Source organism: Xenopus laevis, chromosome 7L, assembly GCF_017654675.1.
Source record: "Xenopus laevis strain J_2021 chromosome 7L, Xenopus_laevis_v10.1, whole genome shotgun sequence".
In the NCBI taxonomy this organism is placed as follows: domain Eukaryota; kingdom Metazoa; phylum Chordata; class Amphibia; order Anura; family Pipidae; genus Xenopus; species Xenopus laevis.
Genome location: NC_054383.1, coordinates 40,229,021 through 40,256,434, shown reverse-complemented (window position 1 = coordinate 40,256,434; position 27,414 = coordinate 40,229,021). Strand labels below are relative to the sequence as shown.

The 27,414-nt window shown below is 37.8% G+C and overlaps 1 protein-coding gene across 3 annotated transcripts in view; it reads right to left on the bottom strand.

Annotated features, from left to right (window-relative positions):
* Positions 1 to 2,413: 2,413 nt before the first annotated feature.
* The window catches only part of LOC108696239 (protein Wnt-8b-like), a 40,762-nt gene continuing 15,761 nt past the window's right edge, over positions 2,414 to 27,414 (bottom strand). For 2 of the 3 annotated variants that reach the window (XM_041568831.1, XM_018225403.2), the window contains exons 2-7: positions 13,733 to 13,766; positions 11,065 to 11,203; positions 7,735 to 7,953; positions 4,908 to 5,033; positions 4,336 to 4,478; positions 2,414 to 3,083 (exon numbers count right to left, since the gene is read on the bottom strand). In XM_041568831.1, the coding sequence (XP_041424765.1) occupies positions 2,517 to 3,083; positions 4,336 to 4,478; positions 4,908 to 5,033; positions 7,735 to 7,953; positions 11,065 to 11,203; positions 13,733 to 13,766 (1,228 nt within the window). In that variant the 3' untranslated portion in view covers positions 2,414 to 2,516. The remainder of the gene's footprint in view (positions 3,084 to 4,335; positions 4,479 to 4,907; positions 5,034 to 7,734; positions 7,954 to 11,064; positions 11,204 to 13,732; positions 13,767 to 27,414) is intronic. The other variant, XM_041568832.1, reaches the window with a different exon arrangement.

The following is a 27,414-nucleotide window of genomic DNA, read 5'->3' as shown; positions in this document are numbered from 1 at the left end:
TGCCCAGTAGGTAAAACCCGATATCTAAAAAGATTTACTTATTTATTTAACACACATAGATAATGTTAATGTTTATATTCATAACCTGTGCAATAAATTAAAATGTAAAAGTGCTTGCCTTTCTATGTACACATTAAATAGATACTACCCAACATTTTTCTGCTTATAGAAGGATTAATCGTTAATGACTAAACATATTTATTAATTATGAAATATCATATAGAAAAAAAACCTCACAAAGACTATGAGAATGGTAATAAATGAAATAGTTTTAGCTGATTGGGCACAGCAGTATAATATAGAGGTCTTTAACCAAAGCATTGGTTACATGAACTTTGCCGCAGTTGTTGTGCAAATTGACACTATTTTGAAAAAAAAATTACTTCCGGTTCTGAATTGAGCATAAGTGCATCTATTGACGCAGGGGAATGCAGGAGCTTAAAGATAGTGGTAGCTTCAGGGTTCCCATAGCTGTCTGCACCAAAAGAATGCAACAAACTTGAATCTGAACAATAGTACACAGGCGCCATTTTAACGCCAACAGCAGAAATAACTACAGCTGGACAGCAAACATTTTCAGCACAAGTCAGCACAATTCATATTGTGTCTGGTGCACCACCACCTTGGCGCCTGCAATTATGGTGGAATTATAAGTAAAAACATGGCAACTTGCACCTGAAATTGTACTTTGCATGCTGCACATAAATGAGCCCTTGTGTCTTTTTGTTGCTTTGCCAGCTCTGTTTTCTCTGTAACAACAAAACAGTACTTTGTACCTGATCCAAACTAAGATATAATTAATGCTTATTGGAAGCAAAACCAGCCTATTGGGTTTATTAAGGGGGTTATTTATTATTGTCTGAATGCCAAAAACAAGTAATACAAATAAAAAAGGATTTATTAAAGCCCAATGCTGCAAAAAGTCAGAATCCAAAAATACGGCATCTCAGACCTCCCGAGGTTGTATATAAGTCAATGGGAGAGGTCCCTATCCTATTTGGAAGTTTCTGTGATTTGCGCTGCAATTTGCCCAAAAATCGGCAAAAATCCAAAAAATGTGGGCTTTTCGGGAAAACATTCGGAAAAAACAATGTATGACTTGAATTTCCACTCAATTTTTTTATGTTTTTCCCAGATCCGATTAAATTGTGATTTTTTTATTAATAAATAAGGTCCAATTGTGGATTCTAGTTTGGTCTGGCTTTTTAGATAAAAATAATCAGAAAAATTCTGACTTAGATAAATAAGGCCCTTAATGTTTAAACTTAAGGTATGAAGATCCAAATTATGGAAAGATCCCTTATCTGGAAAACCCCAGATCCTGAGCATTCTGTATAACAGGTCCCATGGTGACTTTTAATGTTTGGTTAGTCACTGGACAATTTGTATTTGTATTCCTCCTAATTTATTAGATTGATGGAATGTATGTGTAATAATGTATATCTAATAACATCTAATAACTAATTGAAAGCATTTTGGGTTTTTTCAGGGGCAAATCCATTGACCAAACTAGTGTCATCTTGGCATGGCTCAGTCAAAGATGACAAGCAGTCTGGCCATAGATGTTGAGATTTTTAAAAGATCAGATCCTGATCGTGAGACCACGATCTTCTCAGAACGATCGTACGAATTTACCTTTAACTAAAAAGACCAATTTGTCAGGAAAACAAAGGGGAGCTGCCTGCTTGGCCCTGCAAACATAGATAGATTGCACTGGGACCAACAAAGATTTTTTGACCTGCCCGATCAATTTCCTGACAGATGTCGGCCGAAAAATCGTAAGATGTATGATCGTTCGAATCCCACTAACCGCACAATAATTTCGAAGGATTGGTCGGGTTTCCCTAAAATCGGTCGTTCGGCAAGAAGAATCGTCGCGTCTATGGGGAGCATTAGATCTTGTTTAGAGTAGTTGTGGAAAAACAAGTGTTTATAGCAGAATTTTGAGTAGACCATTAACTCTTTTAGAGCCACAATGGGCTCTTTGATCTATGCCACTAAACACTGGCTTGGCACATTTGGAACAGAAAGTAGAAACTAAGGTGCCAACATTAAAGTCTTTTTGTACTACAACACTTCAATTAACCAAAAAGCAAAAACCTATGGCAGATCTTTTTTTTGTGTGTGAAACCTTGTAACTGTTGCCTATGCAAGTGCTTCAGTATATGTATTGGTTGTACCCTACATTGCTATGTTAGCTTCTTTTTAAACAATACTCTAGTTTGTTTGCTAAGCCAAAATCTTAGAGACCAATTTAGATAAATTTATCTGGAAAGGACATTTAGCAGCCCAGTATGCAAGTGGTTCTTACAAAATGGCATTGAAAATACTTATAGAGATCATTGTACAAGCACGTTATAAACCCAAGCTATTGAAACCCCATTGTCATAGGACGCTTTCGCTAAACTCCTACTCTAAGATAAGATTTTCTTTCTTTCACTGGCTGGTTTGTTGCAGTCCCACAGTCCATGGATGTATGCTATGTTTTCAAACAAAAAGTTCATGCTCAAAATAGTCTAAAGTTTCTTCTTAAGCTTGGATTCCTTCTTGCGGGAAATGCCTCCTCCGCTCCGCTCACGTTTTTCTTTTTTGACACAAAAGTATTTGGTGACGTTTTTCCTGCACTGCTCGCATTTGACTGCACAGCACCAATGAAATTTGCAGTTGCAGCTAGACACCATATCTGCTCTTCGTTCCTCAACAGCTAAACCACAGTCACCACAAAGACGTCTGCAGCTTCTTTTCTCCCACTTGCTGAGTGCTTTGCCCCTTTTAAGACATTCTCTGCCCTCTGTACCCAGAAGTCCCAAAGTTTTGTTCTCCAGGCAGTAGTCTGGGGAATCTTCAAGATGTACTAATTCTTTTTTTGAAATGGATCTGAAAGTTTCAGCAATGGCTCCTCTACTGGCGGCACTGTTGCTTGCTCCATGGAAGAGATCCACTTTAAGGGCTTTATGATATTTCTCTTTCAAATAATTTGCCACCTCCCTGAATTCTGGCAGCTGAAGCCAACAGGTCTGCGTGGTACAACTTCCGGATACACCATGACATTTGCAGGTCCGTTTCATGGTACTCTTTACTGACTGAATGTGAATGAGAAATAAATGGATAAATATTATAGATTTGCTGGACCTCAAATCTGCCACATCCAAGCCTAAGAGTTAAAGAGGACCTGTCACCCAGACATAAAAAGCTGTATAATCAAAGTCAAATTAAACATGAACCCCCATTTTTTTAAATTAAAACATCCATACCAGGCAATTACTTTCACTTTCCATTCAGTACTTCCTAGATGTCACTGCCCCCCATATTCACCCTACCTCCTTGCTGTCTATAATATATGTGTAGCCGGTGCATTAGCTTAGGCATCAGATCCCCTGTTCTTGACAATTTTAGGATGATGCAAAGCTTTTCATATTGTATCAATAAGAAAATCAATCTACCTGCAATGTACAACTTTTCTATTATTGAATAAAAAAAGGGATCTGACTTTCACCCCAGTCTTTACACTTGATAAAAAATGCTCAAGGGACACGCTGTATGTAGTACATCTTAGAGTGGTCCTGATAGGTTTCCCTGTCTCCTGTCTCCTGTTCTGTTCTGCCTTCCCTGTGCTCCCTGTGTGTGACATACTCTGCTTGTGTGTGCCTTGCTCTGCTTCGTATTTGTTCTGGGGCTTTGTTAGCATTTGAAAATTGGTGTTAGGGGCCCCTAAGGTGTTTAATCATGTGCCTGGGGGTGCTGTGTTATCCACAGGGGAAGATGAGGCATATGAATTGATGGGTATGTTTTATAACTTAACTTTTTTCACATATGAGTGATAAGTGATATCCCTGCACTGAGTGCCCAGCGACAAAGTCTCCATTGGGCGACTAATCTCCCCGAACTGCCTCGTTTCCTTGGGAGGCAAGGCAAGGCGACTAATCTCCCAAAATAGCAGCGTGTGTCTCTGCCGTTAGTGTGGACATGGTCTTGTGGTAACATGGGTGTGGTTTAAAAACAGAGAATGGTCAACACTGGCTTCCCTTATTGGCCATCCACCATGTAGACCAGAAAAATCCCAGCCCTCTGTACCACAGAAGTTGGACGGAATTGTCAAAGACATAGTTTAAACCGTGGGCCCAGTTTACAAAGCATCATTTAACATTTTCTTCTATGCTAGAACTATTTGTTCCAGTGTGGAAAAGGGTTGGCCAGAATATTAATCACACCTTGTGATTATCAACAGGGACTACAGATAGGTAGAGCTATTAGAGCTCAGTTCTGCCACAGAGAACAGAATATCTCAAAGCAGTCCAACACATTTTGACAATAATGCCAAAAATAGCATTATACCTTTCTTCCTGCTTCATTGTTATGTAGATTCATAGCAGCCCTGGCGTCTTGTCCTGTTTCCAGTGCATCTACAAACTCTTTGGAAATAGTCTCTCCAAAACCCACATTGTCACTACATCCACCCCAGAGCCATCCTTGTCCTCCTGTAAATAAGAAAAATGATGAACGAATTAAATCAGGAAGAATTGATTTAAAGACATTTATGTTTTCCTAGATTTCATCTTTAAGTAATAATAGGGGAACCATGTTTAAAAGATATTCACTTTATATCGCTGTGGTGTTTTACAAAACAATAAACCATGGCCATAAACAATGAGCCTGGCTACTCGTCCAAATATATTGCTCTTTGTGAAGCGTGAGGGAGTTCATAGCTACAAGTAGAGCTCAGACTGAAAATATATTTACACATGTGCAGTCCACCACAACTCTTTCCTGCAGGTACAGATATTTGTTGGAACCAGTTCAGGCCAAAATATTCTAAGTGCACCATTCTTTCAAGTGAAAATTGTAGGCAACATTTTTCTGTATTAATTGGTAAAATCAATAAAGTATGAATAAATCATACTTCTTACCAAGTTGTCCATTCCTGGAATCATCACAGCCACAATTGTCAAAGTCTCCAAGGCTGCAGTTCCTTGTTAGGGTGTACATGACTCCAGCAGAGCTGATTGCATGGACGAAAGCAGTTTCCCGGTTTGCTGTAATAAACAAAAAGAAATCGTTCTTCAGCAAATTCCCTTATCTGAAGCTGTGTCAGATAATTGACATTTAAAAAAAAACATGATAATGGAAGTTGATACAGTAGTTTCCCTCTGGCAGGAGCACAATAACACACAAAGCTGACCCCAGCAGCTACTGGGTAGGGCCTATAGTATAGAGAGCCTTGTGCTAAACAGGTATTTACAGAATGTTTCAGAGACCCTAAAAAAAATTTCTAAATAACTGAACCAATATTTGTGCATAATTGCTACATTTTGCACTGTCCAATATCAATCAAAATGACATGAATCAGCACAGGCCAGTCCCTGTTGAAAGCAGGGGCATTTTTGAGGCAAGAGCTGCCTGATGATGCTCCTGCAATGCGCCCCCCCCTTGTCCGCATACATTTCCTGCGCGGGGGTCCACATCTCTTGTGTGGAAAGTGCAATTGCCCTCTCTCACACTAGAAAAGCCAAATTTCTGGTTTAAAAAATGTACCAGGAGCGGCTTTTTGTCTGCTCGGCACTGCTGCCTGAGTCTACTTTTTCAACTTGCCTCATTGGTGACCCTGATTGAAAGGAAACCAGTTAGTCGGATAAGTGCAACATAACCACTGGTCAAATATCACAAATTTTCTTCTTAAAGAAGAAGGAAAGCTACAGAGACACTATATTTATTCTGTAGAATGCTTTACCATACCCGAATAAACAGCTCTAGATGCTCTCTCTGTTTGTTTAGCATAGCAGCTGACATATTAGCTTGATGTTACATCACTTCCTGCCTGAGTCTGCTCACTCATAGCTCTGGGCTAGGGAGGGGGTGAAAAAAGCAAACTGAGCATGCTCAAGCCCTGCCCTGGAGGTTTAAGCTGAAAACAGGAAGTCTGATACAGAAGTCCATGTGTACACAATAGAAGGAAAGAAATGCTGCATTTCTTTTGACAGAGGACTCAAATCAGCATTACTTTGAGGGTTTACTGATGCAGTATAGACCTTTCTGTTAAAGCTTACTTAGTTTTAACCTTTCCTTCACCTTTAAGGGCAAGTTTGGGAACTATGATTGTGAAATGTGAGAAGACTAGGAGAGTTCTCCAGAAGAGCCTGCACCAGATTTGAATCCTCATCAAACAAATATGTCCATTTAACTTGGTGGCATAGTGTATACTTTGCAGTTGCTGTTAAAAAACAATTTCAGAGCCAATGAAACACAGAACACAGATTTGCACCAGTGTTAATAATTCAATGCTCCATCTTTAAATAACAGAGTTTTCATTTTCATAGGACCACTGTCATCATTGGAGTTTGTAGACAATGAGATATACGACAATAAGGCACAAAAAAGTGAATCCAGAAAATATGCCACAAGATAGAAATATACGGAAAGTAGGAAAGCATCTTACTAAAGTGCTAACAATTGGTATATGCAGTATGTGAAATGTGGACAATGGGTGATTCCACTGAAGAGCCCAAATTCAGCAGAAAGCCCCCCTCCATATAAAGATATGATGTTTTCAATATCTGTCTCATTGTTATGGTATCCTATGTAAATAGCTGATAAATACACATAAGCAATGCAATAGCTAGGCACAGTGCTAGATGCTAAAACAGGCCCGGTATCACACCCACTAAACGCTTGCACCAGTTGCTTCTACTTTGTAACATGGTGCCACAACGATGTATCTAACATTTACTTTGGCCAGCCAATTAGTACAGGGCTCCCATTGCATGTTTCACATCTAGTCACTTCCTGGATAAAAATGGATTGTGTAATAAACATTCTAAAATTATATCAAACGTTTTTTTAACCCCATAAGTGACTATTTACATATTTGCTTTGTAGGGAACTTCATAATCTTCTTATTAGGTATGCACAAATCCACTATTTTGGTTTTCAGCCAAACCCCGAATCCTTTGTGAAAGATTGGGCCGAATACCAAATTAAAGCTGAACCCTATTTTGCATATGCAAATCAGGGTTGGGAAGGTAAAAAGAGATGCATGCTTAAATTTTTTTTTACTAGCTTGCTTTGTGACAATCACGTGATTTTACGGATTCGGTTCGGTCATGCACAAGGATTCGCCCAAATCCAAATCCTGCTGAAAAAGGCAAAATACCAAACCGAATCCGGGATTCGTGTATCCCTACTTCTTATGGTCATCGAAGGAAATACACTGTATATATGTGTCGTAGTTACTTATATTCTTTCATGTAGGATTTCAGTACGCATTAAATTGTTGGGGACTAGAGGATTACAAGAGGATTCGAACAAATAAAGACGTTATCACTAATAGGCCATCGTATGCCTGTTTGTCTGCATAAAAAACATTGATAATACAATCTAATATGTTTTAGTTAAAAAAGAGGGTTCTGGGATTTAAACAACAAAACCTGCAGACAGCACAATCTGGATTTGCTTTTACCATTGCTATATTTCAGAAACACTCAGGTTTATTAACCAAAAAGTCTTTGGAAAGTTGTAATGTTGCTCAGTATATGCTCAGTATAAGCGATATGTTGGTGTATTGTTATTACGATGTTCTAAAAATCTAGCTACCATTATACAAAAAGATCAGCCAGATAAAACCATTGTTGATGCAAAGGTTCTCAAAGTTGAATCCTCTTGTTGAGGAGATATATCTGAAATTGTGAAGTGCAGGATCAGACTTTGGGAATGTGGTCCTACGAAAAGGAAAACTCTAACCTGGAGAAATGAATCCTGAAGAAAGGGAGGTTGCAGATTGCACAGTGTGACCCTGTGGAAATGGGATCTGGAGACGGGATAAGAAGGTCTTGTTCAAATGGGATTCCAGTCTAGAGAAGAGGATCCGATTGAAATTAATGCTCCAGACTGGGGAAGTAGGTCCAGTGTCATAGAGACCGCTGCCTGCAGGAGATGCTCCTGTAGAATGGATGTTCAAATCTGGAAAAGAGCATACTTGGCAAGTTGAGGCTTTAACCTCAAAAATAGGAAAAGGGTAGGCTTGGACTATATTTGGATTTACTTGTAACTTTAAAGTAGTGTCTAAACTGTGGAATCCTCACAACCAAAATCTAGTTACAGATATAGAAAGTCCACTTTATAGGACTGTTCATGCTTTTTTTTCATACTTAAGTAGGTAGGTACAATTTTTAAATGGGAAATGACAACGATGCTTTCAAAGCATGTACCATTACAGGTATTGGAAATGTTCATCTTTGTTCTTGACCAGTAGAGCACAATTGTGTTTGACCTAATTGTTAGGCCGATTCTAAATGATCATTACTATGTATTACTATACTATCACCAATCGAAAACACATATGATCAATTCTTTGTGGGTTGATTGAATTGTAACAATGTTACTGGAAACTGCATCATTCTTGCATGAAAATAGATGTAATGACTGTTGATACTGATCAAATTTACAACAAAATACAAATTTAACAAAAATGGGATTTGACATCCCAAACCAGTGGTTATTTTGCTGGGTAGGGATAGAGAACCCTTAAGACAACAATACATGTATATATATATATATATATATATATATATATATATATATATATATATATATATATATATATATATATATATATATATATATATATACACTAATCAATAAATGTCAAACAGATTGATTTCATATCTTGGGCAAATCAAATCACAAGGATTCCTGCAAAATTCCCAGTTTGAGTTTTTCACAGGCGAATCAGAGCACAGGAAACTGAAGATACTGGCAGCTGAGCTCCCTGACTAAGGTAAGTGCAGTTTTCTTCTATTTTTTTAACTTGTAGGGGCCCTGGCCAAATATATATATGTTTTTAATAACTTGTAGGGGCCCTGACCAAATGTTTTTTTTAATAACTTGTAGGGGCCCTCGCTAAATTTTTTTTTTAATAACTTGTAGGGGCCCTGACCAAATGTTTTTTTTAATAACTTGTAGGGGTTCCTCGCTAAATTTTTTTTTTTTTTAATAACTTGTAGGGGCCCTGACCAAATGTTTTTTTAATAACTTGTAGGGGCTCTGACCAAATGGTTTTTTTTTATGACTTGTAGGGGCCCTGGCCAAATGTGTTTTTTGAATAACTTGTAGGGGCCATGGCCGAATGTTTTTTTTAATAACTTGTAGGGGCCCTGGCCAAATGTTTTTTTTAATAACTTGTAGGGGCCCTGACCAAATGTTTTTTTAATAACTTGTAGGGGCCCTGGCTAAATGTGTTTTTTTTTTAATGACTTGTAGGGGCCCTGGCCAAATGTGTTTTTTTAATAACTTGTAGGGGCCCTGGCCACCAATGTTTTTTCTTAAACTTGTAGGGGGTGCTTGGCCACCAATTTTTTCCTTTAATTTGTAGGAGGCCCTGACCATCAAAACTTGTAAGGGGGCCCTGGGCACCAAAGTTCTTTTTTTAACTTTTAGGGGGGCACTTAATGTTTTATCGCTTGTGTCTTGTGTGGCCTTAATACTGATGGGTAAGGGAGGGGTGGCGAGGGGCAGGGCCGGAACTAGGGGTAGGCAGAAGAGGCACCTGCCTAGGGCGCAAAGATGTGGGGGCACTGGGCAGATACCTATTCAAACAGTTTTCTACCTACCCGCTAGTCCAGGCAGCTTGCTCCCCTGCTGTTCTCGCCCCCTCCTCTCTGCTTTCTAGCACTTCCCCCTCCATCCATCACTCCCTCCCGTGCCATTCCCCTTCGTTACTTGCCTTGTCTTTGTGGCTCGGGCGCACTCTTGCATGCGCACAGTTGCGAGCGCACGCCTGCGCGCACAGTTCCGTGCGCACTCACGGGCGGGGGTATCCTGCAGGGTGCCTAGGGCACCCTGTCAGCATGGCCCAGCCCTGGCGAGGGGGTTCCAGAAAATTTTGCTGTGCGGGGCCCCGTGATTTCTGATAGCAGACCTGATAGCATGTATTTAATAATGTAAAAGGTTTTCTAATGGTGTCGAGTTTGTGGACTGCCCGAGTGTGTAGCTGCAGTGCTCCAATGAGTAAACATTGGTAAATGGTTGTTCTTCAGAAAATAAACAGTTGGGGGGTTGGATCCAATTTTCACAGAAGCCTATATCACTTATTTCCAAAGGGGAGAGGTTGCAAAGTGCAAAGCAACATATTTTCTATTCACTTTGCCACTCTCTAGCACCCGTAGTGTAATGCTAGAATGAAACAATAAGTGCACTACTTTGTCAGTGAGGCAGAAGGCACAGGGAGTGGCAGGACCAACCTTGGGCTTCGCACTCCATTAGATGTGCCCCTGCTGTTGTGTGCCCCATGCCCTTATATATGGCAGATATGGGAGAATCCTGACAGTTTTGAACTGTTCTTCATTTAATATAATTTGTCTACACAATCATGGATGGCCATCATATAATGTTTCATTGGTTCATTGTTAACCAGGGCCAGATTTCAGCAGCGGGTGCCCCTTGGTCGCACAGTCCTATCACCGGGTACGCATGCTCCCCGCGGCCCACACTGTGGCGAGAGCAAGCGCACTGGAGCACTGGGAAGCTGCGCGTCCCCATTGCCCCATAGCAAGCGGCTGGGCCGTATGCCGCCCTTACTAACTTGCTGCCCTAGGCATGGGCCTTTGTGGCATCACCTCTGTTGGTAACAGAGGTAACCAACCAGGATTTCATTGTAAGCTACTGACTTTGGTTGGTCTGTGCACAACCAGATTCAGTCTAACATCATCCATATCCTCTGTAGCTGGCAAAGAACTAGCATTACTGGGAAAATATCGGCTGTTGTGTATCATCCAGCCCATACCGCTTTTTGGGGTTACAACCATTTACCCCTTCATGAAGTTAAATTGACAGTGAGCCTGCTCAGGTTTTCCTTTTGGTAAATATTCTTGAGAAAGTGTTTGCAAAGGCTGCATTTTTGTGTATGTTTTTGTGTAAGTTCCTAATGTGACATTGCTGCCCAATGTGTGTGTATGACCATAAAAATAAGCTAGGTTGAGGCAGAATAACATATGTAGTGTTCTGGACACACTAGATACAATCTAGAAACACTAACATTGTAAAATCAGTACACCAACAAACTGTGTTTCTTACCACTTCGTAGCCCACTATGACTGGAGAGCTGCAGGGTTCTTTCAGGACAGTTCCACCTATCCCAGGCAAACTGATATTTGCACTCCTCAATACCACTCTGTGCTCCAGCAGCCACACTGCTTGAGTAGATAAGGTAGGCCTGGAATAAAGTAATGTTATTTACTTTTACTAAAGGTTGATGCAACATTAAAAGTACAAAGTACATTGTAAAGTACAAATGTAGATCTAGTTAACTTTTATAATAACACTTGTGGCCATATTCATAGATGTGAAACAGTCAACGCTACACTTTCTACTGTATTCTCTCAATTCTTGTTTTATACTTAAGTAACTTAAATCAGTAAAAACGATTCTTCACAGTGAGGGCAGAGAGGCTATAAAATGGCCTTCTGAGTGATGGCAGATTATATCAATGCCTTTAACAGGGGCTTGATTTAATTTTTGGACAAGCCCAATATCCAGGGCTATAGTCATTTCAATTAGTTTTATACAATATATGTTTTTATAATTATATTTATACATATACAACACTCATTCAGGCCACTTTTATAATGTGCAAACCAGTGTGATGTCTTTTCCACTTTCTGATCACCATTCCCAACATGGTTATTATGGCACATTTTTGGATATGCCCTTCTGTTTGAACTCCAACTACTTTATGTGAAATGATGTATCCTCTCTGCTGCTAATTCCTTTTATGATTCCTCCTTCAACTTCCTCTCCATTCCAACTTTCTCTCTAAGCTGTAGACATCCATGTTGCTAGTTCCAGAACTCCAGCTCTGTCAATTTTGGGGCAGTTTCATATATACTGTGATATGCAAAATGGCGCAGATGGGAAGACATACATGGCATGGCATACATGGGGACTGTAGAAAAAAATATGAAGTCCCCAAACTAATTCCACTTTGTGGCCACACCTACAAATACCATGTCCATTTTATAAAAACAAAGCCTTTTCCATGGCAGCAGTAGAAGCACAAAGTGCACCAGAAGACAGGCACTGTGGCCCCAACAAGTTCATGACATATTAGGCCAAAGCATTCAACCACCACGACACACTGAGGCACCTGCATTTTATGACAGTAAGAGTACTGGAGAGATGGCCAATGAGCACTCTATTAACTCCAGATTTTCCAGTAAGATCACTACAGAAATGGCCATTAAGAACTCCATTAACCCAAGATTTGCCAGTAAGATCACTAAATCAGTGAGATCAGTCCCAGTCAGCTTCCATAACCACACACCCACACACCGGCAGTCCTGTTAATTAAAATTATTTTGCAGCCAGATGAGATGACTTGAAAGTAGTAGATTTAGCCTTGGTCTTACAGCCTGGCTGCCTTCTCTCCATCTCTCCCACCCAGTGCCAGCTGCACAGTCCCAAAGACCCTTATTTTGCAGCCAGATTAAAATTGAGAATTAAGATTTTTTTTTTTGCTCATCTCATCTGTAGCAATACTAGCAACTTGTCAGGCAGGCAGCCTTGAGGGAAATAGTGGCCCTGTGGCACTGGAAAGGCCTGCAGGCAGAGCAGACAGCAGAATGGAGCAGCTAGATAGCCAGTTTGGGCATGAGTGATCCTCATGCTTCTTATCAGGACTTTTATTTGTTCAACCTCCCCATCTTGACATCACAGGATGCTGCGCCAATGCATGTGCAAGTCAACAAGGGGAACTGGGTAGTGAGATGTGGACGAGTAACGGTGTGATTCAAGGCCTGGCCCCTAAAACTATGTGGACCCTAGGCAAGTGCTTAGGGTACATAGTGGGTAATCCAGCCCTGGAGGGAGCTTTAAATAAGTTAAAACATAGATTTTAGTATTGCATGAGGGTAGACTGCAAGTGTAAGGAAGGAGGAAATCTGATTGGAGGAAGGGTGCACTACAATATTACCTAAATTAAGCCTGCTGCTACCTGCAGATACAGCTCACTCTCCCCATTACAATTAGTGATGGGCGAATATGACCAGTTTCATTTCGCCGAAAATTATGAAATGGCAAAATGCATCGAAGTCTACGGGTGACAAAATGTTTTTTGATGCATGACAAATTTTTGACGCACAACTAATTTTTTCACCCATTAGAGTCTAAGGGCATCATTTTGCGGCAAAATTTGGCAAAAAATTTTGCTCATCACTACTCACAAGAAGTGCCTGTACAGCTGCACAGTGATTGGGTAGGCTGTAGATAGATTCCTTCTAGCCTATCTAATCCATGTTAAACTCAGAATAAGTCAGAATTTAAACTCAAAACATCAGTATCTGCAGACAGCAGGGATAGTATAAGTCCTGGTATAGCTGCACAGCATTTGGATAGGTTGCAGGGTGAATCCTTCTAGCCTATCCAATCTGTGTTTGGCTGTACTCAGAGACAGAAACAAGCAACAACTGCAGAAAGCAATATTAACAAAATAGAGGCAGACGTTTGGAAACTACTAGGGGGAACAAGTGCCCCCCCCCCTGCCCATTAAGATATATTATTTAAAGCTAAGTCCAAGTCTAACTCTGGCATTGCTAAATTGCTTTGCTTATCTAGTCAATTGTTAAATCTAGCAAGAATACTTTTTTTTCAATAAAAGCTTTTTTATATTGAAACCATAATAGCACACATGCATCTCTTCCCCGTATTAAGCCAACCTAAACTAGCGCTTTAAAAGGATGCTTCTTACCTTGGGGCCAGTCATGAGAAAATTGTTCACTGACCTGCAAGAGACAGACAAAAACCATCAAAGATGGGGAAAAATGTTGCTTCACTGCTCAGGACATTCTTGACATTTCACTCCTGTCAACTGATTATTTTAATAAGTATTTTCATATATGAAAAAATACTATGAAATGTAGAACATCATACTTTGTTTTAAACTTACTCAGAGTACTCTTCTGAGCACTTTTGCAATGTATATTCATTTCTCACCTGTCTTTGCACTTTCTGTATATTCCATTAACCCTATGGTTGCTGACTTTCAGAAAGTTCTTAAGCTAAATTGCTATTGGAAGTCTGTAAATGTTAATATTTCCAAACCCACTAAAACTGTATGTAAAAGTGCTTAAAAAAAGGACTAAGGGGATCACTCTACGTAAGATTATATAAATTTATTTTGGAGAGTTTAGATCCCCTTTAACAAACAGACAAGAGGAATCAGTCATCCAGCTACATTAGTAATATTAACGTTATTTCATACAATTTTAAATGTAGAAATTCACACACAAGAGGGAAAGGCATGTTGTTTGGGTCAGTAAGTTTATGTATATATCAGAACCTATATTAGTGGTGTCACCTGTGGCCTTTGATCACAGCTAACAAACCATGCTCAATTATGAATTACTTGTTATTTTAAGTTCCTAAGAGTTTGGCACCTTGATAAGGATATAGGAATGATGAGACAGTCAACCATAAGTCATAGGCAAAAGGCTGTGTCTATATTCTACAGCCAACAGTATTAAACATGAAGATCACTATTACCCATAACAAGTGTGTTAGTTTCACTTCTGAAGAATATAACTTTCTTGCCTTTCTTTTCTAACTTGAAAGTGTAACTTGACCATAGGAGCCATTAGTCTTTGTTTACTGTACAAATTATAGCTTAATATTGATTCCAGTTGCAACTCAGTCTTCAGAATAAGGAACTTCTCACTGGTAAACCTTTAAAAGTTTCCATGATTCTCAAGTCACTAAAGCTCCTGAGTAAAAGGTAAGTGCAACAAAGTATTTCTCTTTTAGGCTCCCTCTCTTTGGGGCTCCCATACATTTTTTCAAAGCTACAACTTTTTATAGTTTTGGAAAAAAAACACTCTATTCTATGGCATAGGGAGACATGATTGCATCATGAGCTAAGTGTCTCTTGGTGACATGAAATGCGTCAGGCTTTTTCTTTTTTATATTTATAATGAAAAATAAATCAAAATTCTTTTAAACTATAATTGATGTCTCCAGGTTTCTACTACTGATTCTGATTTGGTGATAAACTCCCTTTGCTGACGGTCTTGGGTATGTGTGTATCCAGACCTACCATTGCCAGCAGTAAGCTTACACTTATGTCCACTTCACTGATCACCTAGTTATTTGTGTCATTCTATAACATATCCAATGCCCACATTCACTTGTAAAATGTATGTTATTTATTTAAACACCCCAAACCCAAATAGGCCAAACTTGAAAACTGCAAAACCCCTTTTTGGTGAGTATAAGGTTGCTTACAAATACATTTAAAAGTTAAGGTTTAATAAACGTATGCCACTGAAGAAGGACAGGCAAATAACAGTATATTAACAAGATACAGTGCCTTGCAAAGGTCTTCACCCTCTTGGCATTTTTCATGTTTTGTTGCCTCACAACCTGGAATTAAAATGGATTGTTTGAGAGTTTGCACCATTTAATTTACAGAACATGCTTACAACTTTGAAGATGTTTTTTTTTTTATTGTGAAGCAAACAACAAATAGGACAAAATAACGGAAATCTTCAGCGTGCATAACTGTTCACCCCCCCTTAAAGTCAGCACTTTGTAGAGCCACCTTTTGCGGCAATTACAGCTACAAGTCGCTTTGGATAAGTCTCAAGGCAAAACTGCTCCAGCTCCTTCATGTTGGATGGTTTTTGCTTGTGAACAGCAATCTTCAAGTCTGACCACAGATTCTCAATTGGATTGAGGTCTGGACTTTGACTAGGCCATTCCAACACATTTAAATGTTTCCCCTTAAACCACTCGAGTGTTGCTTTAGCAGTATGCTTAGGGTCATTGTCCTGCTGGAAGGTTGAACCTCCATCCCAGTCTCAAATTTCAGGCAGAATATCCCTGTATTTAGCATCATCCATCTTTCCCTCGACTCGGACCAGTTTCCCAGTCCCTGCTGCTGAAAAGCATCCCCACAGCATGATGCTGCCACCACCATGTTTCACTGTGGCCATGGTGTTCTTGGGGTGATGGGATGTGTTGGGTTTGCGCCAGACATAGCATTTTCCTTGGTGGCCGAAAAGTTAAATTTTAGTCTCATCTGACCAGAGCACCTTCCACCATACATTTGGGGAGTCCACATGCCTTTTGGCAAACTCAAAATGTGCCTTCATATTTTTAACTTTAAGTAATGGCTTTTTTCTGGCCACTCTTCCATAAAGCCCAGCTCTATGGAGTGTACAGCTTATTGTGGTCCTATGGACAAATACTCCAGTTACTGCTGTGGAACTCTGCAACTCCTTCAGGGTCACCTATGGTTTCTGTGCTGCCTCTCTGATTAATGCCCTCCTTGCCCGGTCTGTGAATTTTGGTGGGCGGCCCTCTCTTGGCAGTTTTGTTGTTGTACCATTGTTGTGGTCCCATATAAGAAAAGGTGTGTTTATACTGACAGATCATGTGACACTTAGATTGTACACAGGTGGACTTCATTTCACTAATTATGTAACTTTTGAAGCTAATTGGTTGCACCAAGATTCTTTAGGGGCTTCATGGCAAAGGGGGTGAATACATATGCACATGCCAATTTATTTATTTTTAATTCTTTTTTACATATATTTTTCTCATTTCACTTCACAACTTAGACTGTTTTGTACAGCTCCATCACATAAAATAAGATTGAGAAACATTTAAATTACAGGTTGGAATGTAACAAAATAGGTAAAAAGCCAAGGGGGGGTGAATACTTTTGCAAGGCAGTGTAAATGTACAGGAGGATATCTGAATATAATCGACTTCCTCTTAATTATCTTCCCAAGCAAAATCTGCATGGAAATTAGTTGACATAATTGCTTTCCTAGAGTTGATCGTTTTTTCCCAAGGAAAACCACTTTGCGCGTTTTACACGTTACTAGGTAACCATTTCCATGGAGCCATTACAGAAAGCTGGTGTTGGCAGAAGGAGGAACGTGCACTAGGGACTTGCATAATTGTACATGATTTACTTTCTGGTTCCATTGAAAGGCAATTTACAGAGCGCTTTATGCGACCACTTCAAACCAAATATATTTGGTGTGGGAAAAGGCAGACACAGATTTGGTTAAATAAAGCATTTGGCTGGGGACATCTAACAAGATACTAAAGGGATTTATTTGAAGAGGTAATCTGTGATAGCATAGGACAAAAGGGGATAAAGAGCATGTGTAAAAACAGTGCGGCTGGTGACGAGTTAACATTAGCATAATCCTATTAAATTTATACACAGGCACACCTGGGACACTAGAAATCTTTATGGTGGGCTTTAGTGTTAATACCAGTACTTTCTAATCTGTAACTGAACTATGTTAAAGTATAAAATAGCTTTGATGAGGCTAAAGACCTTTGCTCCACATTAATAAATATATCAATTATATGAATCAAACTCTTTAGTTGGCCTTGATTGCAAGATTGTAGTGTAGACAACAGCTGACCCGAGGGCTCAGATGACAATGTAAAGAATGAACATTGCTATGTATATATAATCATGTTTAGAAATAAAAAGCAGTACTAGGTTGGACTTTACTGCCACTTCATAAACCAACTTTAAACTTTAACAATACTTAATTCACAAAGTTAAAATGAGGAAAAACAACTGTTACTTTTCAATTTACTAGGGTTACATGTACTATTTGGTGAATTGTGCCAAAACTGGTTCTATGTTTGTTGTCAGGCTTATTTGATTGGGTACCACTGATAACTGTAACATGATAACCATTAATCCATGATTTTTTGTGTAATCCTAATAGCCAACTATCCCTAATTGCCAGGGAAGCTTCCTCGTGTTGACTCTTTGACCCTGGAAATGGCTGCACAGAAGAATTTCAATGATCTTATGATCCAAGTGTCTGCTTTTATTCTATGAGCTAGACTTACTGAAAACAGGGGTCAAAACACAACAGAGTTGTTGTAACAAACGTCCTTACGCTGCTGAGATGAGGTTTGTGCTACCAGATTATATCATTGCTGATTGGATGCATGTATGTATTTTGTTTATATAGTGCTACTTATGTATACAGCACAGTAGCAAAATAATGAATTAATAGAACAAACAGGGGTCATTACAAAAACAAATACAAATAAATACAAAGTACAGTTATAATAAAGAGCTAAGTATCAAAGACAAGAGAAAGGAATCCATGCCCCATACAGGTTACACTCTTAAGTCGATTTTTTGGTTTAAAGTATAAATCCCAATTCAAAGATCACTGTTATGAGAATTAGCCTTAAACCGATGACAGTTGTAGTATATGTTGCCCCTTTTTGGTGTAAATGTTGAGGAAATAATGTTTATAAGTGCTTATGTGTGTGTTTTAAGAATATTATCTGGAAGGTTTTAAAAGAAAAAGCAGCTTCAAGTGTACACATATTACTAACATCATATTGCTTTCCATAGTTTTATAATGTCAACAAGCTTTTAATAAAAAGTGGAATGTATAGCATTAAGTTCCTTAAAGCTACTGGTGGAGAAGGGCTCAAAAATGCACCTGCTGTCATTGATTTCAGTGAAAACACTGTTGGCACAGGAGATTTTTAGCTTAGCAATGACCAGTAGATTGTTTTGAGGCCAGGAGGTTCCCATAAAGTTTCCAATCAACACGAGCCAGTAGGACACGGTGTTTCTCCTTCACCAACTAGCTGAGGAAGCATTGCATGTGCCATTAGCTTAAATGTGCCTAACTGCAAGAAGTGGTATAGAATATTTTGTTCATTCTAAATGATCTGACCTCCACAACCAAATCTTCAGGACCCCTTAACCTTCTGGAATATTTCATATTTAGTACACAAATATTGAAACTGCAAATTAGTATCTGAACTCATTACGAATCAGTCATACAGTATGAATATTTTGTAGTAGATATTAGTTTGGCGTAATTTTGCCAGTGTGCAATTTGCAGTTAATTCATTTTAACCCAGACTAAGATATACATGGGGAATACAGAAATCCATACCTATATATACCAGAATTTTAAATACAGAAAATCTGTAATACCCATAAGTGGTAATGACATCATTGATCCTACTGTTTGCCAGAGGAAGTAAAATAACTTCCCCTGGAAAACAGACAGGAATGAAAACACCCAGGAGTGCATGCAGCTTAGTAATTACTAATTAGTAATTACAATTTTTAAAAAAAGATTTCCTTTATCTCTGTAATATAAAACCAGTACTGTGTACTTGATCCAAAATGAGATATAATTAAAGGACCAGTAACGTCAATTTTTTTTAATTCATTCAATTCGTTAGTATACAAAAAAAAACACAAAGACAGATGAAACTTTGAAATCACTAAATCTTTATTAAGAAATAACTTACCGAAACTCCGCTTGCGCTCTTCTTCAGAAAAAGTGACAGAGCGACGATCCATCATGATCCATCTTGATTTCTCCTCCCTGTCTATCTCCTATAAGGAAGGCAGGGAGGAGAAATCAAGCACCGCACGATGGATCACTTTTTCTGAAGAGGTAAGTTATTTCTTATTTGTCTTTGTGTTTTTTTTTTTCATTGTATACTAACGAATTTTTTTTAAAAAAATTGATGTTACTGGTCCTTTAATCCTTATTGGAAGCAAAACAATCCTATTGGGTTTAATTCATGATTACATGATTTATTGAAGGTGCAGAGACCCAAATTACAGAAAGACACCTTATTCAGAAAACCCCAGGTCCCGAACATTCTGGATAACAGGTCCCATACCTTTGGCAAATTCTGAATAATCTTAATAAAAGAACAGATACATAGGCGTACTTAATTGATGCTCCCTGTGGTGTGTCCAAGGCATCATGATACCCAATTCATTATAACATAAAGCTGCTGCATGTTCAAGGTATACTGGGATTACTGTTGTGGCAAGCAGTTCTTTCCATGCCATTTTTGAAAAATATATTTTAAAAAGTACTTTCACAGTAAGATTAGCAGGATATTTGCTTTAGAGTCACTTCCAATTGGAGCTTTCCTTCCAAAGAAAGATAAATTCTCTGTCTCCATCTATTCCCAATCTCCATGTGTCTTTTGTTTCATCTCCTTTCTCATTAACACAATTCCTACAAGGCAATCCAAGACTGTGCAAACACATTAGCACAGTTTGTGATCAAAAATCCCTTTCTTATCATAAGTGGTTAAAAAAAAACACACGCACACTTGTGTCAATGGTTAGTCCCCTACTGTGTGATATCCTGTTCTCTGCTGTCCAATTAAATATTTAACTGCATGTTGTAAGAATCAATGCATAGCATTTTATTTATAATATCTGAAACAGTGAAGGTGATTTAACTCTTACTAAAAAGATAACCACTACATGCTTTTGGGACGTGATGACGCCTTTATCTGTCATAGGAGGGGACCTTAGGCTACCGTCAAAGGGATGACTTTTAAGTAGTATTTAATTGCTTTGGGGAATTAGCTGTTATTGTAATCAATAGCCCCCTATGGGGCCATTCACATGAGTAAATGTAAGGCCCTTCCTCATTAAAACAGCTGCCTTTAAGTCTCCAGGTACAGTCACTGGCTCTTAGGAAGATACAGGCAGTTCAAACAAGTACAAGAAAGAGCAAATTACATTGGTGAAGGAAAAACATTGTTCATAAAGCACAACAAAAATGTGTATTACAATAAAAAAAAAGTCTAATAATGTAAGTAAATAAAGATTTTATGGCCCAAGACAAATTCATATACAGTACATCAGTGATGTATGTAAAAAAAATATTGCTGCAATTTAAATTCAACCATTTCTCCAAATGGGTCCCTAAAGTCTAAGTTTCCAAGCCTAGGTCAGACTAGCATAGTGGTGCATATTATATTGAACTTTACCCCTGAAAAAAAAGTCTTCTGCCAAATCAGAAAGTGATACAGTATATGATTTATAGCTGCCTTACCACTATTCATATCTTTGTTTAGGAAATGTGGGTTTCAGGAGCTCATACTTTAAGTTTTATAGAAAGTGCAGACTCAAGACATTATTCTACAAAAACATGTTCAACACATCATCTGAACTTGTTAGTGGTTCTCATCATCATTGCTGCAGGTGTAAGATAGCAATGCTTTGCATGCTGTGTTTTGCAAACCTTTTAAATCATTATTTGAAGCACTGACTGTCCTCCATGGTTGTCCTGTAGACTATAACTTTATATTTCAAATAAATGAAATGAGCTATAAGAGTTCTGCTTATGTGAATGTGCTCTACAGCAAAGGCTAGATTGTTCTAGGATCATACTTTACATTGGCTATGCATGCCCAAATACGCTCTTTTCACTAATATAAATAACCCTGTGTTGCTGGTTCTTCTTGAAACTATGCTAAAGTTTAACCATGCAACTAGGTGATGTTCAGAAGCGGAGTGCCACCCATTCCATATAGAGAGAGAGAGAGAGAGAGAGAGAGAGAGAGAGAGAGAGAGAGATGCAAAAAAAGTTTACCCTAGAATGTTTAAGGTTTCTATTGGAACATATAGGGCTATATAACCTCTGAACTCTGGTTCATTTCGATACCATTTTCATTTTCTAAAGCATATAAGTCAGGTCAAGCTGAAAACATTTTTATCTTTTTCTTGAGTTTGGATATTTTGCTTATGTATGCAGACATAAAAAAGATTGCACACGAGAAGTCTCAAGGCTAGCTGTTAGATAAGGTGGAAGATGGTTCTATAAACAATATGTTGTGTTATGGTACAACCTTGGGCTTCAAGGTTACTTAGAATAAGAACTAACGAACTAAAAATTATTTTGGAAAAAAGTAATCACGCCTTTATGCTAATTGTTGTATGGCTAATATTTTCTATGCTGATATAATATTATAAAGATATATGTAACAGGCAGTTTGGTAGCGAATTCTCCCGAGCTACGGAATGCTTTTGTATTTTGCGCTTGAATAAACTTCCTTCTTTGATTGAAACTTTTAAATCGCATTGGATTGTATCATTGGAAAAGACACTCACACCGAGGTCCAGACCCAACAAAGGATATAGCCGTTATCAACTATTTGAACTGAAAGAGCAATCACATACCAGATGGCTCAACAATATTCCTTTTTAACAATGTTTACAGATAGCATGTAATTGTATTAATACTTTTCCACAAGATTTATGAGCCTTGGGTAATAATGAAGACTAAATATAGGTGAAAATAAATTGATGGATCCTCATCTCTGCTCCAACTCCTAGGATCATATCTAAGATATCTAATGGCCAATAACCAGTGAATCAATATTGGAGTAATTCTAAAGAGATTTTAAACACTAAAGGGAAGTTAAAAAATATCCATTTTATTCCCTATCATACAAATATACCAAATTGTAAATAAATACTAAAATATTTTTCTGACTGATCGGTATCTGTCTTTGACCATGGTATTTAAGATTCCAGATACTTTTAAGAAAACAAAAACTTAATTTTAGCACCAAGCAAATTAAAGGAAGATTAGCCTACTACCAATAAAATAGTGGGTTGTTCTATAAGTGTATATTTGTGTATATTTGGTACATAAAAATAAACTGGTCAAGGGCCATGGGAATTACTTTTAAAATAAAAAGCAGAATTGATTGTCAATCCAACAATATTTTGATTGTTTGTGGGTTAAAATATGCAGGAAAAAGCAAGAGAAGAAGTTTAGTAGGCTTGACAAAGGGCCTTGCATAGGTCTGAAATGTTGCCATGAGCTAATAAACAACCTACCCTGGTTCAACAGCATCAGTAGTGCCATTGATGTTTTGCTTCTGGATACTTTTTTGGGCCCTTGACAGTTTTTGGGCTATACACCTAGAAGCACCTGATACCAAACAGGTATATGCTGGAAGCAGCACTAGACTGTATCTACTAGACTACTACTGTACTGTATCTACATGCAATAGAATTTTTAATAGGGAAGTAGATTAAATCTTTTATTGTAAGTTATACTGTGCAAACAGTGTGTGGCACACACAAAGTTTTGGAGGCTCCCTCCTCCCTTCCTCAGGTGCAGAACTCTGCAACAGAGTAGCAGTCGAGTGTGAATACGTTTTTTTTATACATAGACACTTATTTATTTACAATCATGAAATTACAGAGTATAGCCCCTCCCCCCAGGTTGTCAACTTTCTTATAAGAACTATGCTTTTTGATAAATTCAGAAATGATGTACTGTACCTGTGGCTCTCCAGAGTGAACTTTGCTTATACCTTGTACTGTACCTGTAGTCTGGGCATGTACAAAATGAAATGATAATATGAGTTAAGATGGCCATAGAACCGATCGTTCAAATCCGCAAACAATCGGACTTCCCCATCTCCCGACCTGCCACTAACCTTCAGTTTAAATAAAGTAGTAAATGAACAGATCAGCCGATGTTCTGCCCCTGACAGCAATCACATGAAAGTTTATGTCCGACAAAGCTGGTGACAGTCTCCCACTGAAAATTGTCAGATCAGCAATACATGCAGAGATACCGTATATACTCGAGTATAAGCCGATCCGAGTATAAGCCGAGGTACCTAATTTTACCTACGAAAACTGGGAAAACTTATTGACTCTAGTATAAGCCTAGACACAACTACAGCCCTGTCTCCCAGCAGCGCACCTTCCGCCAAAGAGACTCCCCCAGCGATCGACCGGACTTCTTTGCAAAGTTGATGGTGACAGAGAATTGTGCAGAGAGTGCTGTGTGTCATAAAACCATCACTGATCTTTCGTATTACCAACAGATGGCACTATGTGATATTGCCATCACTGTTAATCCTTTATTCAACCAACAGATGGCGCTGTGTGATATTGCAGTTACTGTTATTCTTTAATATAACCAACAGATGGCGCTGTGTGATATTGCAGTCACTGTTATTCTTTGATACAACCAACAGAGGGTGCTGTGTGATATTGCAGTTACTGTTATTCTTTAATATAACCAACAGATGGCGCTGTGTGATATTGCAGTCACTGTTATTCTTTGATACAACCAACAGAGGGTGCTGTGTGATATTGCAGTCACTGTTATTCTTTGATATAACCAACAGATGGTGCTGTGTGATATTGCAGTCACTGTTATTCTTTGATACAACCAACAGATGGCGCTGTGTGATATTGCAGTCACTGTTATTCTTTGATATAACCAACAGAGGGTGCACTGTTATTCTTTCATAAAACCAACAGAGGGCATTGTGGGATATTGCAGTCTCTCCCCAAGTGTACTGTTGGTATAGGAATGATTAAAAGTGACTGCAATCTCGGCTACTGCCCGCTGACCCGAGTATAAGCCGAGGTAGACTTTTTCAGCACATTTTGGATGCTGAAAAACTCGGCTTATACTCGAGTATATACGGTAATATCGGCAGCCGACAGAAATCTTTTAACCTGACCGATCGATCAAACAACCGATCTCCATGGGGCGCAAAATGTCGGGATTCTCCCGACGTGGTCCGAAAATCGTACGAATCGCGGATTCGTACGATCGGATCTTTGCGTCTATGGCCAGCTTTAGATATATGTTTAGTTATTTCTAATGTCCTTAAATCACAAAGGTATTTTTACAACACCGTTGTAGACTCAATTCATGTAGTTGAGGTCTTGAATAGTGAATATATGATCCGGAATGTGAAGTCATGCTACTGACATTCCATACTGATAATACGTTCTTGGAATTTGTCATGTCAAAGGACATGTTATGTGACTGTCACCATTATTACTGGGTCACATCATTCTAAACCCTAGGAATTGGATTGCAAAAGATGATTCCGACAGATTAAGAACTGACTGCCTTTAATTTCATTGCCCACTACCCTTTGTTTAATTTGCATTATCACATGTTTCACATTATACACTTGAACATCTTGTTAGTGGATTAGATGTTAAAATTCCTTAATTTAAAGCAGCAAATAAAGCCTCATGGCTCAAACCCCTGTGAGTTCTGAATATTCAAATATTTGTGAACTTAAGTTGATTTGTTTTCCTATCTCTATCAAAGAGATTTTAATTTTTAAAAAGCAATAACTAATCAGTGTGTGTTGCTCTGTATTCTATATAAATACCAAAGAGTATATTTATACATGGGATATATTAATATAAACGTACACATTAGGGATATATATATATATATATATATATATATATATATATATACAGTATATATATATATATATATATATTAGATACAGGTATAGAATCTTTTATCTGGAATTCTTGAGACCTCAGGTTTCCAGATAAGGGATATTTCCGTAATCTGAATCACCATACCTCAAGTCTGATAATAATTTAATCATATATAATCATAATGTAATCATTTAAACAGTGAATAAACCCAGTAGGATTGTTTTGCCACTTATATGGACTTTTGTAGCTTGTGCAAGGTACGTACTATTTAATTATCATTGAAATGTATATGCTTAAAATGGTCTCTGTGGCAGTCAGCCTTCCTGTAATTTGGATCTTTTTGAATAACATGTTTCTGGATAATGGATTAATAATCTACATAACATAAATAATATATATTATACTCATACAGAATTTACACCTTACATTTAAATTCTTTAAGCTTATGCATATTGGGGAGGGGGGAGAATATATAGACAGATACAGTAGCAAGGAGTTGGGAAGATTCTTTTTTGAAAATTAAATCAAACAAGTAGGGATTTACTATTTGCATGTCTTCTGCATCTTTCATTTATTATAATGGGTCAAAAGAAATTATTAGGTAAACAGTACAAAGGAAAAATGAAATGCATGCAGAAATGTATAGTACAAAGTAAAACGAATGCATACAGAAGTGCATAGTACATTATACATGGAAAAATAGTATATTTAGAATTGTTAATAAGTTCTAATATTTATAATATATATAAGCAATACTGTTGCCAACGTAGAAAAATCGAATTATTTAATTTTACGTAAAATCCTAATATAAATGGTGCAAAGCCACAGAATTTTGCCTGGTAACATCCAGTAATTATTAACTGATTCTATTAAATATGATTTTTGCTATATGACAAAACCCTGCCAGATGCTTGATTGCCTTCGGGGCACTTATGCACAATTCTTCTGTGTCATGGTTTCTATAATTTAAGGGCATATTGTGCCATTATTTCTTAAATGCTATATGGAATGTCTGAATATATCTAGTGCTGTCATTAATGTAGATCTTTTATGCATAGACTTTGTTTTTGGTTTGGTTTGCATAGGCCCAGTTCAACATACAGTATAGTGATATAGGGGCATGTTTACTAACATTGGAGATAAATATAAATCTCTCCAGATATTTATCTCCAATGTTAGTAAACATGCGCCATAGATGCTAATCTGGTGTGTGAATTAGACAATAAATAACCTTAATTAGAATTAAGGTTAGAAACCAGTGCACCCAAAATGTTCTAGAAGTAGCACATTACCTGTATATATCTTGCAGTTTTCCTTGTTTGCATGTCTGTCCCTCTAATTTATAAAGTAATATATACAAACAAATGAGACTCCAAAAAACTCCCAAACCATCTATATGTTGCCTGGTCTTTCTACTGCCACTGAAGTTAATTTCAGTTCTGCAGTCTGTCAGATACTAGTTTATATTTTAATGTAAGAATGAAGCATTGTGCATGCCTAAGAATAAAATGTCAAACATTGTAAAGTATATTTCATAATAATATATAAAACACTAATAATATCAAAAGACTCAGAATATATGTTCACAATTAGCAAGTTACAAAAAATATTTAATCTGGACCAAAAAAAAAAAATACCATGTAGGCGTATTCAAAATGTATCTTTAAAAGACAAAATCAAATTGTATATCATTTGTCATAGCACAGATATAATTATTTTACATTGTTAGCCTCAAGTGTTCATTCATTAAAGCTGCACTGCTGCCAAACTGTCAGAGCCAGCCAGTCACATAGACTTTAATACTACAAAAGTATTTCTTCTAAAACCTAAATGTATGTGTAACTATGTACTGGCCAATTGATGCATGTAGCCATTCACATTATTCTAACACAGAATTCCCATTTATATTGTTAGCAAGATATACCATGCAGTTGAAGAATTGGTCTTAGGATACAGTTCAAGTATTTTATGTAGTTCTAATGCTGTGGGAACATTGTAAGAAAAGCCATGAGGATGCTCTTCCCCTTTAGAGTTTGCGATTAGTTTTAATTATAATACATATATATATATATACAGGTATGGGACCTGTTATCCAGAATGCTCGGGACCTGGTGTTTTCCAGATAATGGATCTTTCTGTAATTTGGGTCTTCATGCCTTAAGTCTACTATAAATAAATTAAACATTAAATAAACCCAATAGGCTGGTCTTGGTTCCAATAAGGGTTAATTATATCTTAGTTTGGCTCAAGTACAAGCTACAGTTTTATTATAACAGAGAAAAAGGAAATCATTTTTAAAAATTTGGATTATTTGGATAAAATGGAGTCTATGGGAGACAGCCATTCCGTAATTTAATTCGGGTTTCTGGATAAGG